We start from the raw sequence: 16,174 nt of genomic DNA on the forward strand, positions 1-16,174 counted from the left end.
AAACTCGGAGGATTTGTTCCACATCCCAAAAACTTTAATAGAAGATTCAGTACTGAACGTACTTGTATTGCAAGATCTCACTCGTTTCGAACAGTCACTACACTGCGGGTGAATTGGTGTGATGTTTTTATTACGTTCAGCCGCACTCAGCATGAAATGTGCGTTATGTTGTGCGTGTTTGAACTGCGGGTACATGTATTATTTTCAGACGCAATCAGTGATGCAATGTGCCTATATTGTGTGTATTTGACATGACACACGTATATGTGCTCGTACTGCAAGACAACGCTCATTTATCGAGTTAAAATTTAAGAAAATGTTTTGCTCATCTTGCAAAATATTCGTAAACCATGTTACTCGCTATCCAAGGTTTAACTGTACCTATAAATTCATGTCATATGTATATATACGGGATTCTAGACAAAATTGGCTTTTAGGTGGTAGGGGGCACCTGCTCCCGGCCATTTATTTATTTATCGTACTTATAGCCCACTAGATTCAATGCTTTCTGCGGATTACAATAAACATAATTAAATATTCAAACTCAAAAAAGTAGAGTAAAATAACAAACATGCATTAGGTAGCAAAAATGGTCCCTCTATGATCACATCTACTGTATAAAGCACTAGCCAAAGTCACCGAATGAAGAAAATGTTATTTAGGGTACACCTACCCAGTCAGGTTTTCAGGATATTCAGAACAAATATGCATGAGACAGAGTTGTCTACAAAAGAAGTAATGCAATGTATCTTTCTCATGAATATCCTGAAGAGCCAGCTAGCTGAGTGTGCCTGAGGACTGGGTTGAGAACAACTGCCTTAAGAAGTGTGCTTTAAGATATATCAGGTGTGCCACAGCACAGAGTAAAATCAGCACTGCTTAGATCCAGATCTATGCATGCACTGTGTTCTCATTACCACAGAAGAAACCAGCTGCGAAGACCGGGTTACCAGCGGGGCAGGAGAGATGAAAGCTTGCTCCTGCCCGCTGCACCACCAGGCCAGAGGAGGTAGGAGGACAGGGCTGGGTGCAGAGTTGACAGGGGGAGGGGGCTAGTTGCAGTGCCTAAACGGAGGGAGGGGTTAGGTGCAGAGTCTGAAAGGAGGGGGGTGGCTGGGTGCAAAGTCTGACAGGAGAGGGGGCTAGGTGCAGTGCATGATGGGGGGAGAAGGGGGCTAGGTGTGCCTGACAAGGGAGGGAGGGAGGAAGCTGGGTGCAGAGCCTAATAGGGGAGGGAGGGAGGGCTGGGTGCAGAGCCGGACAGAGTGCCGTCTTGGGTGAGTTTTTAGACGTATTTAAATTTGATTATGAGTCCCATATTGTTTTATGTTCTTTAAACTGTTATAAGTTGGGTTGTTTGGGGGGGGATTTGTTCATGGTTTATCTTTTCCTTTGTAACACAACATTGTAAACTTTTAATTTTCAATAAACTATTTGAACTACTGTATAAAAAGACCTTTCAAGAGCACCTGGCTATGTTGCTTATTAATATCAGAGAAGTCCCAAAACCTGTTACAATGTAAGCATTAAGAACAGCAATACTAGTAGATTTGAGAAACTCAGGTCATATGCAATAAACTTGAGTAGAGCTGATTCTCTTTATGGCCTGGTTGGTATGAACAAAATAAACCCATTTTGAATGGAGACTCTGGCCTGGATACACTAAAAATCATCATTAAGACCGTGGAGGTTGAAGTGAGCCGATTTTAAAACAGCAATTGATGTTCAGCTGACTTTATGTGCAAATTAGTTGTACATAGGTCAGCTGTAATCCCACCCCACCAGTCATTGGAAAAGTGACTTTTCACAAAGGAAAAGCGACTTTCACAGATGTGCAGAGCTGGCAGGGGAAGCCCTGAAACAGCCTCCTGCCACTCAGCAGTTTGGGACAGGAAGACTTTTTTTTTGGCACATTCAAAATACCAGTCCACATTAAATAAAAGTTGTGCCCTCTCCTTCCCCAAAGAGAGGCAGGAAGGGTGCCCACTCTCTCCTGCCTTAACTACCCGGACCCTACCTTACAAATGACTGGCCAAAATCTGGACTCTCTACACTCCCCAACATCAAGCCCCCCCCCCTTCTGCTCTCTCCCTCAACCCCACCAAGTCACCAAGAAAAGGGTCTGGTCACTCTGATGCCATATAAACAAGCTCAAGCCCCCCTCCCCTCCCACCTTGTAGAAAGTCAGTAAGAGGGATACCCACTCCCTCTGGCAGACCAACCTCTTCAAAATGGCATACCTACCCAGGATGCACTCAGCCAATCGGGGCCTTAAGGCCCCCTTCCCGGTGCATCCTGGGATGCATTGTGAGAAGCTGACTCAAATTGGTTCAGATACCTTAAGCCCCTCTTATGGGGCAGACCTGTCATTTTATTCACATCCTTAGTACCCATGGCTAGATTTAGTTTATTAGCAAACCTTATGGGGTTTTTTTAAATTTACTATATCATTTGATGGTATTGAGTGCTAATTTGTTAACTGTTTGAATAATATGTTGCACTTTCTGCTGTTTTTAAAATTAATAAAGAGTTAAAACAAACAAAAAACAAAGTTCATTAGCAAACCTAATAACAGATTAAATGGTCCAAAAATTGACATAATATTATAAATTTAGATAGTTATATGGTAGTAGATTTAGTTCATGCCTTAGGGTTAGATTCACTAAGCAAACCGATCGTGTACCAATCAGTTTATGACCCCTTTGTGACCCCAACCCGATTCACTAACCTCATGGCCAATCCGCGCATGCAAATGAAGGTAAACAGCATGCAAAGTAGGAAAGAAGCGATTCACTAAACTTTTTCAGGAACACCAACTGGGCTGGCCGATCCAAAAAGTGACTGGTGGGGACGGGAAGGGGTAAAACACGGACCTGACAGACCTCATTGATCTAAAACCGCACGTCCTTAAAAATCTGAGGTCCGTATCCATGCCGCTTGTAGTTTCGTCTCTTACAGACCTCTATGACATTTTAGCGCTGACGGATCCGTCTCAGCATAGGGAGGGAAAAGTATTAGGATCCGTCAGCGCTAAAATCTCATAGAGGTCTGTCAAAGCCAAATTCTATGTCGGGCTTAAAGGATAAGCAGAGCGCAAAACGGTTAAACAGCCCTGTTAAGCGCCGGGTTTTCTGGATCTCCTGAAAGAGACCTTTGATTTGCGATCCAGGATGCCTGATTCACTATAGTGTACCCTTACTTTAAACTATAATAAGATCTGGCAGACTTAAACCTATACATAAGAAGGCTTCTGCTCTGCCGCTCCAGCACTAGTCTCTGGCTCTGACAGACCGCTATGAGATTTTAGCGCTAACGGATCCTAATACTTTTCCCTCCCTATGCTGAGACGGATCCGTCAGAGTTAAAATGTCATAGAGGTCTGTAAGAGACAGAAACTACAAGTGGCACGGATACGGACCTCTGATTTTTAAGGACGTGCGGTTTTAGATCCGCGAGGTCCGTCAGGTCCGCGTTTTACCCCTTCCCGGTGGGGGACCAGTCACTCATGACCTTTCCTGCTCTCTACTGACTTCTCCCCCTCCTTGCTGCCATAATGGGCCAGGCTGTGCTTCTGGTTAATTAAACTGTTCCTCTACTACTAGGGAACTCCGGTCTTCAAGAGCCATATTCCAGTTGGGTTTTCAGGATTTCCCCCAACGAATATGCATGAGATCTATTTGCATGCACTGCTTTCAATGCTTTCATTGGGGAAAACCTGACTGGAATATGACTCGAGGACCGGAGTTCCCTACCTCTGCTCTACTATTTATATTTATCCCCCCAAAGAGTCCTCAGAATAGAACTGGTTTTCACTCTAATGATCACAATATAACCTCTGCAGTGTGGACAGAACTGGGCAGACTAGCCCCAACTCTCCTGCAGTGCTCTGCACCCTGCCTCTCCAGCAGTGCTAGCCCATGGTTTTAACTGGCGGGTTTAAAACCACAGGCTCGCGAAGTATTAAAAAAAGTAAAACGACAGAAAAAAAACCCAGCTAGCAGCGCTGTAAGCATGCACAAACCTTCTACAGACAAAGAAGGTGGTCTGCACATGCTTCAAGATCGCTCACTAGCATCCGTGTAGTCGGTGGGGGAAAGGGCGTTCCTCCGATCGCCTCCATTTGCATGCTGGCCTTTAGTGAATTGGTCGGCCTGCCGCAGATTGGCCACGGATCGGGCACAATCAGGGAGGTTAGTGAATCTTAGTGATGTTAGGCCATCTATCCGTGTGCTCGTTTTTAATATTAATGAGCTCATTTTAATACTGAGATCGTTTGCATGGGAGAGTCAGATAATGTACGAATGCATGGAAAAGCACACGGTGACCCTTTGTGTACAGCGGTTGGCAAATTAGGTCACGCTAAACAGACTTAGTGAGAGTAAAAGCGAGAAACGACAGAGAAAGCATTAGCAAAAGAAGTCACTTTCTCACTTCTTATCGTGCATATGTTGTTAGAGGCTGAGCAATCATTCTAGCCATTGTTTGCTTTTACTCTTATCTCTAGAAAGGCATTTGTAGATCTTGGGCGTTAAACATGAATGTATCAGAAAGGGGTCAAGAGAGCTAGAGCAACACCTCGCTCATCTCCTCTTTGGCAAATGGCCGGAATACCGTGGTGATGCAGCAGCGCCTCCCAGCCGTTCCCTCCCTGCACAGCCTGGCAGCGCGCGCTGCCGCTGCCTCGCTGTATCCTGCTGACGTGTCTGCCAGCAGTGCTCGCGCCCCCTCCCCTTCCACTTCACGCGCGCGCACACAGACTGTCCGAGCCGGGCCGCTAACATGGCTGCAGCGCGAGCAGCTCTCTGCCTGCTGCCCCTCGCGCTCTGCCACCTCTCCGGCCAAGCGCTCATGGACCGCAGGTTCGCGCCGCTGAAACGCTGCGCGGATGAGGAGTGCAGCAGTAAGTGGGGTACTTTGCTCTGGTTCCGGGAGTGGGAGGGACATTGGGAAAGGGGTGAAGGATAGATAGGAAGAGGGAAAAGGATGCGGCTGGGATTATGCCTCTGGCGACCTGTTGGCTGCCGGCGGGATTTTGCTTTATTCCATCTTTTCCTCTCTAGAATTGAGTTGGTTTTTATCCTAAGCCTGCAAAAGCGCGGGGCACATGCAGAGCTTTCAGGTGGGGATAAAAAAACATGCAAATACAAATAATGAAGTTTGGAAAAGTCATTTGGGAAGATGTCTAAAGCTGTTGCGGGTTGTGAATCCATGGGGGTTGCGGGGAAGAAAATGAAATTTCGCTGCAGGGAGGGCGGGGGTAGTAGCGAGGAGAGGGATTCCTGGCATTGGCTGTGAGAGCTATCTCCTCGCGCTTTTTAAAAAGCGCCCCAAATTTCTGAGGCAGTCGAGCAAGGGCTGTACCGTAGGGAAATGCCAGAGGGTCCAGCTCATTTGAATACACGCGGATATCCTAGGAACATTCCCTTAATTTGTTTACCTATTAATCAAGCCAGTCGAGTGGGATGGAAGCCCCAACAATATTAGTCCAACACATCAGCAGCTAGAGAACTTATGGACAGGACTACAGCTTTAGGGAGGGAAGGGGACGCCCCTGCCTTTAATATATTAACTTGAATTTATCAAAACACAATTTTCAAGTTTAATTTTAAATAAGAGTTAAGGATATTATCAGTAGCATTAGCAATTTTCTACAGGATTATCCTACGAGGAAAAAATAGCCAAGGAGGCGAAAAACTTCAAGCCATTCTTTCGATATATAAAGGGGAAACGACCCGCAAAGGAAGCGGTGGAACCGTTGGAAGGCCATGGAATAAAGGGAGTGCTAAAGGAGGTTAAAGCAATCGCCGACAAACTGAACACATTTATTCCATCTGTATTTATCGAAGAGGATATACACAGCATACCAGAACCCATAAGGCTATATGCTGGAAACGAAGACGGGAAACTTGACAGGGTTGATGGTCAGTCTAGAAGAGGTATGCAAGCAGATTGATAGGCTCAAGAGCGATAAATCACCGGGACCGGATGGCATCCGTCCGGGGGTCATCAAGGAACTATCCAATCTGTCGATCAAATCAGGAAAGATTCCGGAAGACTGGAAGGTGGCGAATGTTAAGCCGATCTTCAAAAAAGGTTCGAGCGGAGATCCGGGAAACTACAGACTGGTGAGTCTGACCTCGGTACCGGGAAAGATGGTAGAGGCGCTGATAAAGGACCGCATCATTGATCACTATGATGGACACGGTCTGATGAGGACCAGCCAGCACGGTTTCAGCAAAGGCAGATCTTGTTTGACGAACTTGCTGCACTTCTTCGAGGGAGTAAACAGGCAGATGGACAAGGGCAACCCAGTATGACATTGTATATCTGGATTTTCAGAAGGCGTTCGACAAGGTTCCACATGAACGACTACTTCGGAAAATTGCGAGCCATAGAATCGAGGATGAAATACTCACGTGGATTAAAAACTGGCTGGAGGTCAATTTGGGTACAAATAAATCTTATTCTTGATTTATCTATTCCTTTATCTTATGAAGTCGTAATTTGTGGCACGTTGTTACAGGTAAAGCCTGTTTTGGATAAATATAAAAGCTGTATTTTATTGATCATGACAGGAATAGCCATCCAAATGATCATGAAAAACTGGAAATGTCATGACAGACTTAATTACACATTCTGGTGGGCAAATGTATGTAATACATATAAATATGAAAGAATGCATGCGGAATGTTCGGGTTTTAGTAACGCATTTAATAAAGTATGGAGCCCATTGACTGAATTTGTTAATATACAAAAATGGTAATGTATCTTTTCTCTTTTAGATTTCCCTGCACATCCAGGGTGGGGGGAAGGGAGGGAGGGATTTCTATCTGAAGATTAAAAATTATTTAATTATAATGTTGTAATACATAATATGATTTGGTATATAAATAATTGGGAGAAGGGTGGGGAAAATGATTGTTTTCTTTAATATTTGTGTGAGAATGGTGCATTTTATGTAATCTTTTTATGTTATATTATTTGTAATGCGCTGTCAAAGATAGAAAATTAATAAAGATTTATATTAAAAAAAAACACCTGGCTGGAGCATAGGAAACAGAGAGTGGGGGTAAATGAACAATACTCGGACTGGAAGAGCTTCACCAGTGGGGTGCCGCAGGGCTCGTTGCTTGGACCCATGCTCTTCAACATCTTTATAAACGATCTGGTCATTGGTACGACAAGTGAGGTGATTAAATTTGCAGACAAAATATGAAGTTATTCAGAGTAGTGAAGACAGGGGGATTGCAAAGATCTACAATGTGACATAATCAAGCTGGAGAAATGGGCATCGACATGGCAAATGAGGTTCAATGTCGATATGTGTAAAGTGATGCATGTCGGTAACAAAAATCTCATGCACGAATACAGGATATCCAGGGCGGTACTTGGAGAGACCTCCCAGGAAAGAGACTTGGGAGTTCTGATCGACAAGTCAATTAAGCTGTCCCCGCAATGTGCTGTGGCGGCGAAAAGGGCAAACAGAATGCTAGGAATGATAAAGAAGGGGATCACGAACAGATCAGAGAAAGTTATCATGCCGCTGTACCGGGCCATGGTGCGCCCTCACCTGGAGTACTGCGTCCAGCATTGGTCGCCGTACATGAAGAAGGACACGGTACTACTCGAAAGGGTCCAGAGAAGAGCGATTAAAATGGTTAAGGGGCTGGAGGAGTTGCCGTACAGTGAAAGATTAGAGAAACTGGGCCTTTTCTCCCTTGAACAGAGGAGATTGAGAGGGGACATGATTGAAACATTCAAGGTACTGCAGAAAATAGACTTAGTAGATAAGGACAGGTTGTTCACCCTCTCCAAGGCAGGGAGAACGAGAGGACACTCTCTAAAATTGAAAGGGGATAGATTTCGTATGAACGTAAGGAAGTTCTTCTTCACCCAGAGAGTGGTAGAAAACTGGAATGCTCTTCCGGAGTCTGTCATAGGGGAAAACACCCTCCAGGGATTCAAGACAAAGTTAGACAAGTTCCTGCTGAACCAGAATTTATGCAGGTAGGGCTAGTCTCAGGGTGCTGGTCTTTGACCAGAGTGCCGCCGTGTGAGCGGACTGCTGGGCACGATTGACCACTGGTCTGACCCAGCAGCGGCAATTCTTATGTTCTTAAGTAGACCAAAATAGGCTGTTTTTACACATTTAAATTAAATATACAAAAACACACTAACTAAAGCGAGGGCACCATACTAGATTGAGCTTAAATGGAATGAATTTAGTCAGGAAAAATTCAGGCAGATCATACCATTTATTTTAGTGTTATATAAAAACAGCACAGATGTCAGTACAGTTCAAGCAGGATCCACATCAGCATTGCTAACAGTTGCAATACTCCACCAAATTTGGCACTTACGTGCTAGAGCTGTGCTCTAGAAGACTTCAACTGCTTCCCAAACTTTGCTTTTTCTCTGCTGTGATACTATGATATTGAGCTTAGACACTAGTGAACTGAAAATGTAATTATTATATTTTCTAACAAAAGACAACACACATCTGCTTTTTGGAGGGTGGTGAGGCTGATAGGGACCAACACACAAAGCAAAGTAGAGAGCAGTGACAACCAAAACTGTCCTAGGTAAACCCTAGCCAATCAGATTTTCAGGATATACACATATTCATTGTAGAATATCAGTTTCCATATACTGTCTCCATGGAATGCAGATCTTAAGCCCGTTACATTAACGGGTGCTAGAAAGCAGCCCCCTTTCCCTCTCCCCCTCCAGTTCCTCCTAACTGTCTCTCCGTGGCTCCCCTTCTGTCTTCCCCCCCTAAGCAAAACGATCTGCCTCCCAGCACACCCCTTCCCCAAAGCAGACCCCTTTCCCTCTACCCCTCCAATTCCTCCCTGACTGCCTCTCCGTGGCCCCCCTTCTGTCTCCCCCCCAAGCAAAGCTGTCTGCCTCCCAGCACACCCCTCCCCCAAAGCAGACCCCTTTCCCTCTATCCCTCCAATTCCTCCCTGACTGTCTCTCCGTGGCCCCCCATTTTGTCTCCCCCCCCAAACAAAGCTGTCTGCCTCCCAGCACACCCCTTCCCCAAAGCAGACCCCTTTCCCTCTACCCCTCCAATTCCTCCCTGACTGTCTCTCTGTGGCCCCCTTCTGTCTCCCCCCCAAGCAAAGCTGTCTGCCTCCCAGCACACCCCTCCTCCAAAGCAGACCCCTTTCCCTCTATCCCTCCAATTCCTCCCTGACTGTCTCTCCGTGGCCCCCCATTTTGTCTCCCCCCCCCAAGCAAAGCTATCTACCTCACAGCACACCCCTCCCCCAAAGCAGACCTCTTTCCCTCTGCGTGTTTACAGTGCTGTGGCCGCTGCTAGAGGCAAGAGATTTTTCGACCGCGGGAAGGGAAGGGAAGGGGGTTGTGGCGGTGGCAAGGGACTAAGGGTGCCAGCCAGACCGCGAGAAGAGAAAATCGGGTGGGAGGCTCAACGGGGATGAGACGACGATGATGAAGAAAGAACCCTAGGCGCGCATGCGCACTCCTGCAATGCCACGGGCCTACATCTCACAAATCAGGGATTACAGATCACGCAGGTCTGAGTGCGCATGCGCGTCTAGCGTTTTATTATATAGGATGGATATCCTGCAAACCTGACTGGCAGGGGGTTCCCTCAGGATAGGTTTGGGACTCATTGTAGAGCAAGGCTACTCAGTTCTGGTTCTTGAGGTCCCCAGGCAGGGCAAGTTTTCAGGGTATCTACAATGAAGTAGTGCATGCTAAGTTTCCATATTCATTATGGAAATGCTGAAAACTAATATTTTATATTTTTACCTTTATTTGAAAATGTATACTCGTACATCTTTTACTATGAGCATGCCATTGGCTTGAAGAAAAAAAAAAAATAAAAATAAGAATTGTGTAAGCCCACTTCTCAACTGTTGCACCTGGATTTATACTTTGCATACCTCAAGGTGATATTTAGATAAAGTTCAACGATGTCCCAATTTTCTAATGATGAGAGTCCTTTTAAAAGCGCTGAGCACCAATATATTCTGAGCAGTGAACTAAAATCTGACCAAGACTCTGGTTAACTGCCACCTCAGTGTGGCCTTAACTTATGAAAAGAGGCACAGCTTTTGAAGAAATGGACGGATCATTCAAACATTATAATACCAATGTGTGGTATGATTCTGCACCATTATAAGAGCTGTGTATTTATTTATTTATTTTTTTTAATGTCAGGAAATCAGGGACCATGGCCTTCGTGAGGATAATGCTCCCTCATACAGTTACTGCTTCTTGCTCTCTCTTCACTTAATAACCACCAAACAGAGGAGGGACAGGAGAAATATGATACAGACATTTAGATACTTGAAAGGTATTAATATAGAACCAAATCTTTTCCAGAGAAGGGAAAATGGTAAAAGTAGAGGGCAGAAATTGATGTTGTGAGGTGGTAGACTTAAGAGTAATGTTAGGAAATTATTTTTCACAGAGAGGGTGGTTGAGGTCTGAATTGGCCTCCCAAGAGAGGCAGTGAAGATGAAAATGGTGATGGAATTTAAAAAAGTGTGGGGTGAACACAGAGGATCTCTAATTAGAAAATGAATTGTATCCACACCCTAGTGATCTCTTGTATAGACTATTGTGACGCCCTATATAAGGGCATTACAAATAAGGAAATTAGACGGCTTCAAATTGTACAAAATACAGCTATTAAGATCATTTGCGGCGCAAAGAAATACGATCACGTCTCAACCCTTGTTGATTAGCGCACACTGGTTACCAGTTGAACATAGAATCAATTATAAAATCCTGCTTTTAACATTTAAAACAAAATTAAATACCCAACCAGAATTCATTGACAGACTTCTAATTCCCTACAATACTATAAAAACTCTTCGTTCAACATCTCAGAATCTTCTTGTTATACCATCTTTAAAATTGATTAACACGCTGCGCTCCAATAATTTTGCCGTCACTGCCCCCTACTCTCTGAAATTCATTGCCTAAAACAAAACTAAAAACATTCTTGTTCCAGGACGCCTTTGGATAACAACTGTCCTTTTAAGGACATCATTTAGATTAAATTGATAATCTTTCCCTAACCTATTGTATTTTCCTTTTATGTTGCACTTTTCTTTCATGATTGTAGTTCTTCCCCACTCTCCTATTGTTTGAAATAAGTCCATAGGTCTATCAGTGTTTCGTTATGATGTTTGGTTTTTACCTAGCATCCCTTGTTTTAACATGTACAGTGGTGCCTCGCATAACGGACGCCTCGTACAGCGAACGCTGCGCATAACGAACTTTTTGTCTTGCTCCCTATAACGAACTTCGTTTCACACAACGAAGTCGCCCGAGGGGCCCGGGGGGGGGGGGCGGAACTACTCTCGCCGCTTTCTAATGTGAGCCGGGAACAGCAGCACCCTCCTGTCTGAATGCAGTGTTCCATCATCTCCCTCCACCTTACCTTAAAAACCGAGTTTTCCGGCTTTCTTTTTCGGCCAGCCACACACTTTCAAAGAGCAGCACATGCGCGCATGCTCTGTTGTTCAATCTTCTCCTCTGACGCAACCGGAAACCGGAAGTTGCAGGAGAGAGAACATTGATCAACTCCAGCAGCTGCGCGTGCACAGCTTTTTGAGATCGTGCGGCTGGGTGAGGGAGAAGGCTGGCAGGCTCTGCATGTGAGGTGAGGTGGAGGGAGGGAAATGTAGGGCTGCAGAACGAATTATTTTGTTTTACAGGTATTCTTATGGGACAACAGGGCTGCAGAACGAATTATTTTGTTTTACAGGTATTCTTATGGGAAAACGCGTTTCACACAACGAACGTTTCACATAACAAACTTGCTCCTGGAACGGATTAAGTTCGTTGTGTGAGGCACCACTGTATTTAAATAATTTTTAGAGTGTACACCGCTTAGAATACCAGTTAAGCGGTTTAAAAAGATTTTTAATAAACTTGAAACTTGTATAAAGAACTAAGGCCGGTACTGGGCGGACCTGCATAGTCTGTGTCCTGTACAAGGCAATTTGGTTTAGGATGGGCTGGGTAGGGCTTTGACGGGAACGCCAGTCATTTGGAGCATGAGGACAGTGCTGTGCGGACTTTAATGGCCTGTATCCCGCAAATGACAAGATGGTTTCAATGGGCCGGAGTGAGCTTCGACGAAAACTCCGATCGTTAGAACCTAAGGACAGTACCAGTTGGACTTCTATGGTTCCTAAGGCCCAGAAATATCAAGGAAAAAAAAGACAATCATGAATTTAAAAGGCAGACTGGTTGGATTGTTCAGGTCTTTATCTGCTATCATTTACTATATCACATAGCTTAGTGCAATGTTTCTGAACTCGGTCCTGGAGCACCCCCTTGCCAGTCAGGTTTTTTGGAGGATATCCACAGTGAATATGCACAAACTTGATTTGCAGACTCTGCCTCCGTTCTATGCAAATTTCTTTCATGCATTTTCATCCCGAAAACCTGACTGGCAAGGGGGTGCTCCAGGACCGAGTTGAGAAACACTGGCTTAGTGTACTGCCACAATAGTACCATGTGCTGGTATCTGCAATGGTCCACTCTTAAGTTAGTAAACCGTGCTTCTGCTGGGGAAAACTGGGGGATAGAAAAGAGACAGCGGCTCCAGTAGCAGTAAGAGCCAGTAACATAAGTAGGATGATTTATTATGGCATAATCATGCCGGTATTAATAACTCTACTGTAACACCACCACAAAGCTCCGTGTATTTCACTATAGAGCCTATGTATTGTAACACCTTACAGAAGCACTTTGTAACTGTATATAACGTCTCTACGGAAGCTCATGTAGCTTAACACTTTTAAAGAAGCTCAGCGTAAACCCCTCTGAATTGACTCCCCAGTCATTAGTAGTGGTATAGAAACTCCCAATAAACATAAACATATGACTGTGTGGTAAGATATACAGAGGGAGTAAGGGGAAACACGTCATAATTAACCCTTAGTATGGCCTAGGCCAGTGATCTTCATTGCAAAGCCTGCGAGCCAATGTCGGCCCTCTGAGATTTCTGGGGTGGCCCTCGGAGCCTTTACAGAATATCATCCCTCCCCTTCCACCTTCGGGATCTGGCACTTTTTTACCCTTTTTGTTTCCAGCGCTGTACTCTTCGGGCCGTGAGCAGCATGAGTGAAGTAAACATGCTGCCTTCGGCAACTCCAAAAGCTTCCCTTTTGCTACATTTTCCTGTCATAGTAGGAGAGAAGCTGTAGCAAAGGGAAAGCTTCTGGGGCTGCTGAGGGCAGCGTGTTTACTTCGCTCATTCTGCCCGCAGCCCGAAGAGTACAGTGCTGTAAACCAAAAGGGTAAAAAAAGCACTGGATTGTGCTGCGGGGGGGGGGGGGGGGAGGAGAGGGCAGTACAGAGATGATGGACTGGAGAAGGGGAAGAAAGGGTAAGAAAATGCCAGACCTCTTGTGGAAAGAAAGAAGGGAAGAGAAGGACAATGATGCCCGATTAAAGGAGGGGGAGAGGGAGGAGAGAAAGATGAAGAGCAGGGATGGAAGGGAAAGAGGGGAGACAGAGATATGCCAGACTGCTAGGAGAGGAGAGAAATAGTAGAGCACGGGAAGGTGTGACAAGAAGGAGGGAGATGTCAGGGGAGGGAGAGGATGGTGCATGTGGATGGAGAGGAGGGGCAGACATGGAAAAGTAGACAGATGAGAAGGAAGCAGAGAAATGGAAGAAGGTTGAATAATAAAGTTAATGCCAAAGATGGATTTAAGGCAGAAAGTGAAGAAGAGGAAAACAGCAAATGGATAAGAAGGCCCTGGAGACAGAGTTAAGATCACAGACAATCTAGCTCCTTAATGTCCAACGCTACTCATGAGCTCCATAATGACCGACGCTACTCATGGGACCTTAACTGCTGACCACCAATCATGTACTCGCTTAAAACACTAAGCTCCTTTTATGAAGGTACGCTAGCGTTTTTAGCGCACGCGCTAGCCTGAAAACTACTGCCTGCTTTAAAGGAGGTGGTAGCAGCTAGCGCACATGGCATTTTAGCGGGCGCTAAAACCGCTAGTAAAAGGAGCCCTAAAACTTTGTAAAAGGAGCTCTAAAACTTTAATACAATTACTGTCTTAAATCTATACTATGCCATATAATATCTATCTAAATTGCAATTTTTGGGACACAGACTGTACAAATCTGTCCAGCCCTATCCTCACATTCCATATTACTGGAGTTTCCATCAGAGCCGTCTCCAGCCCATCCTAAACCAAATTATTATATACAGGACACAGACTAGAGTTGCCATCTAAGCACCATTCAACACATCATTTAAGTTTCATTTTTTATAACATTCATTTTCTAATTAGAGATCCTTTGTGTTCATCCCATTAGAATGAAATAGTGCAGTTGCACCATATGAAGAGAGATTGGAAAGGTCCTGCATTACATACAGTGGCAGATAGTCTAGGAGCAATTCTTATAGAGTCGGATGAACCATATCAGCAGTATCATGAGACTACCACTAGGGTTCGTCTGCATAATTTTGAAGTGCCATAATCCCAGAGTGGGAGTGGAAGGGACCATTCCCAAACTGGGACACTAGTTTACAGAAACCCTGGGTAAGTCCTGAAGGAGGAGGGGATATTGGACTAGGAAGATGTGCCATCATAGCTTGCTAATATGTCTAATTTGTGCAGTGGCTGCTCTATCAGAGATGATAAGTGCAGCTGTATTATCAGCAGTTGTGACAGCTAGCATATTTATTTATTTATTTAGATTTTTATCCCGTCCTCCCAGTAGCTCAGAACGGCCTACAAGCAAACATTCACATTGGGGTACATTTAGACAATACAAAGACTATATAGTAGTTTAAGAACAAGGAATATACGGCAATTTAAGTACAGGTTAAGAATGGACTATACAGCAATTTAAATAGAGGTTCAGAATGGAGGAGGGGGGTGAGGGGTAGATTGCGGTTGTAATTTTAGAGGAGGGTCTTTACCGCTTTCTGGAAGGTCATCAATGAGTTCTGTAATCTGATTTGCTGGGGGAGTTGGTTCCAGAGTTGGGGGATAAAGTGGCTGTAGGAGCGTTTGCGGGCGGTTTCTGACAGGAGGGACCTTCCTGGAGGGATGCATAGGCGTTTCTCCATTTCCGAACAGAGGGGGCAGGTGGGGGTGTACACTAGCTGACACAGCTAGCCACTCCTCCAGTCTGCCACATCACACTGTGACCTGCGTTAAGGAGATGGCTGGTTTTAATGTATGGGAGTCATAAGCGCACTGTCTGCCATGCAGTAAACCCACACTAGCTCCTAAGTGTCCTCCTCTACATCAATGTACTGTATATAACTCATAATATGGCAAACACAACCTGTTAGTAATAATCCCACCAACAAAAATTGTATGGGTCCTTCATGCCATAGAGTCAAAGTAACAAAAGCGTTCAAATATTAACACAAACTTTTTTAGCAGTAATTTAACAAGGAAAAGGGGTTATACTGATTTAGGGTAATTGAAAAGAGGAAAATGTAGTATTTTGCCATCATCGATTTAGTCACATTGCATCTGTCTGGAATGATGGAAGGGGAAGTATTTAAGTATTTAGGTATTCCTCTATGCTTGTGAAACATTTGCAGGGAATAGCTTGGAGATATATGCCATGTCTGGTGTTTTGCAGTTTCATCTTAACCAGTATATCAACCAAACATTTTCTTTTGTTTTTAATCCTTTTTCTCTAGTGTTAATGTGTCGTGGCAAAGCAGTAGAAGATTTTAGAGGTCCTGACTGTCGCTTCCTAAATTTCAAGAATGAAGACATAATATACGTATATTATAAATTAGCAGGAGGCACAACAGAGCTCTGGGCAGGGAGTGTAAGTAATGCATCTTTCAGTCTGTTACTTTATGGCTTTACAATTGGATATGAAAAATGTTGAGCAATACAGCCAGATTCCTTTGCTTATTTAAAAAAAAAAAAAAAAAAAAGTCTAAAATCTGAGGAGGGTGCATAGCTACGTTTGACTTGCTAGGATTTATATATATATACAGTATGTGTGTATGTGTATGTATATATATATATATATATATATATAGTATGGGGCTCATAATCGAAAGAGAAAAACGTCCAAAAACCGGCCTAAGTCGGCACTTGGACGAACATTTCTCAAAAACGTCCAAGCACCGATAATAAAACCGGGTTTTGGACATATTTCTAACTGACCTAGGCCATCA

General features: G+C 44.3%; 1 protein-coding gene across 4 annotated transcripts in view; it reads left to right on the forward strand.

Moving 5' to 3' along the window:
- Positions 1–4,743: 4,743 nt before the first annotated feature.
- Positions 4,744–16,174, forward strand: part of MIA3 (MIA SH3 domain ER export factor 3) — a 181,665-nt gene continuing 170,234 nt past the window's right edge. For 3 of the 4 annotated variants that reach the window (XM_033935451.1, XM_033935452.1, XM_033935453.1), the window contains exons 1-2: positions 4,744–4,900; positions 15,683–15,816. In XM_033935451.1, coding sequence (XP_033791342.1) covers positions 4,780–4,900; positions 15,683–15,816 — 255 coding nt within the window. In that variant the 5' untranslated portion in view covers positions 4,744–4,779. Of the gene's footprint in view, positions 4,901–5,024; positions 5,120–15,682; positions 15,817–16,174 lie in introns of those variants that run through there. The other variant, XM_033935454.1, reaches the window with a different exon arrangement.

This window comes from Geotrypetes seraphini, chromosome 3 (genome assembly GCF_902459505.1).
Source record: "Geotrypetes seraphini chromosome 3, aGeoSer1.1, whole genome shotgun sequence".
Taxonomy (NCBI): Eukaryota; Metazoa; Chordata; class Amphibia; order Gymnophiona; family Dermophiidae; genus Geotrypetes; species Geotrypetes seraphini.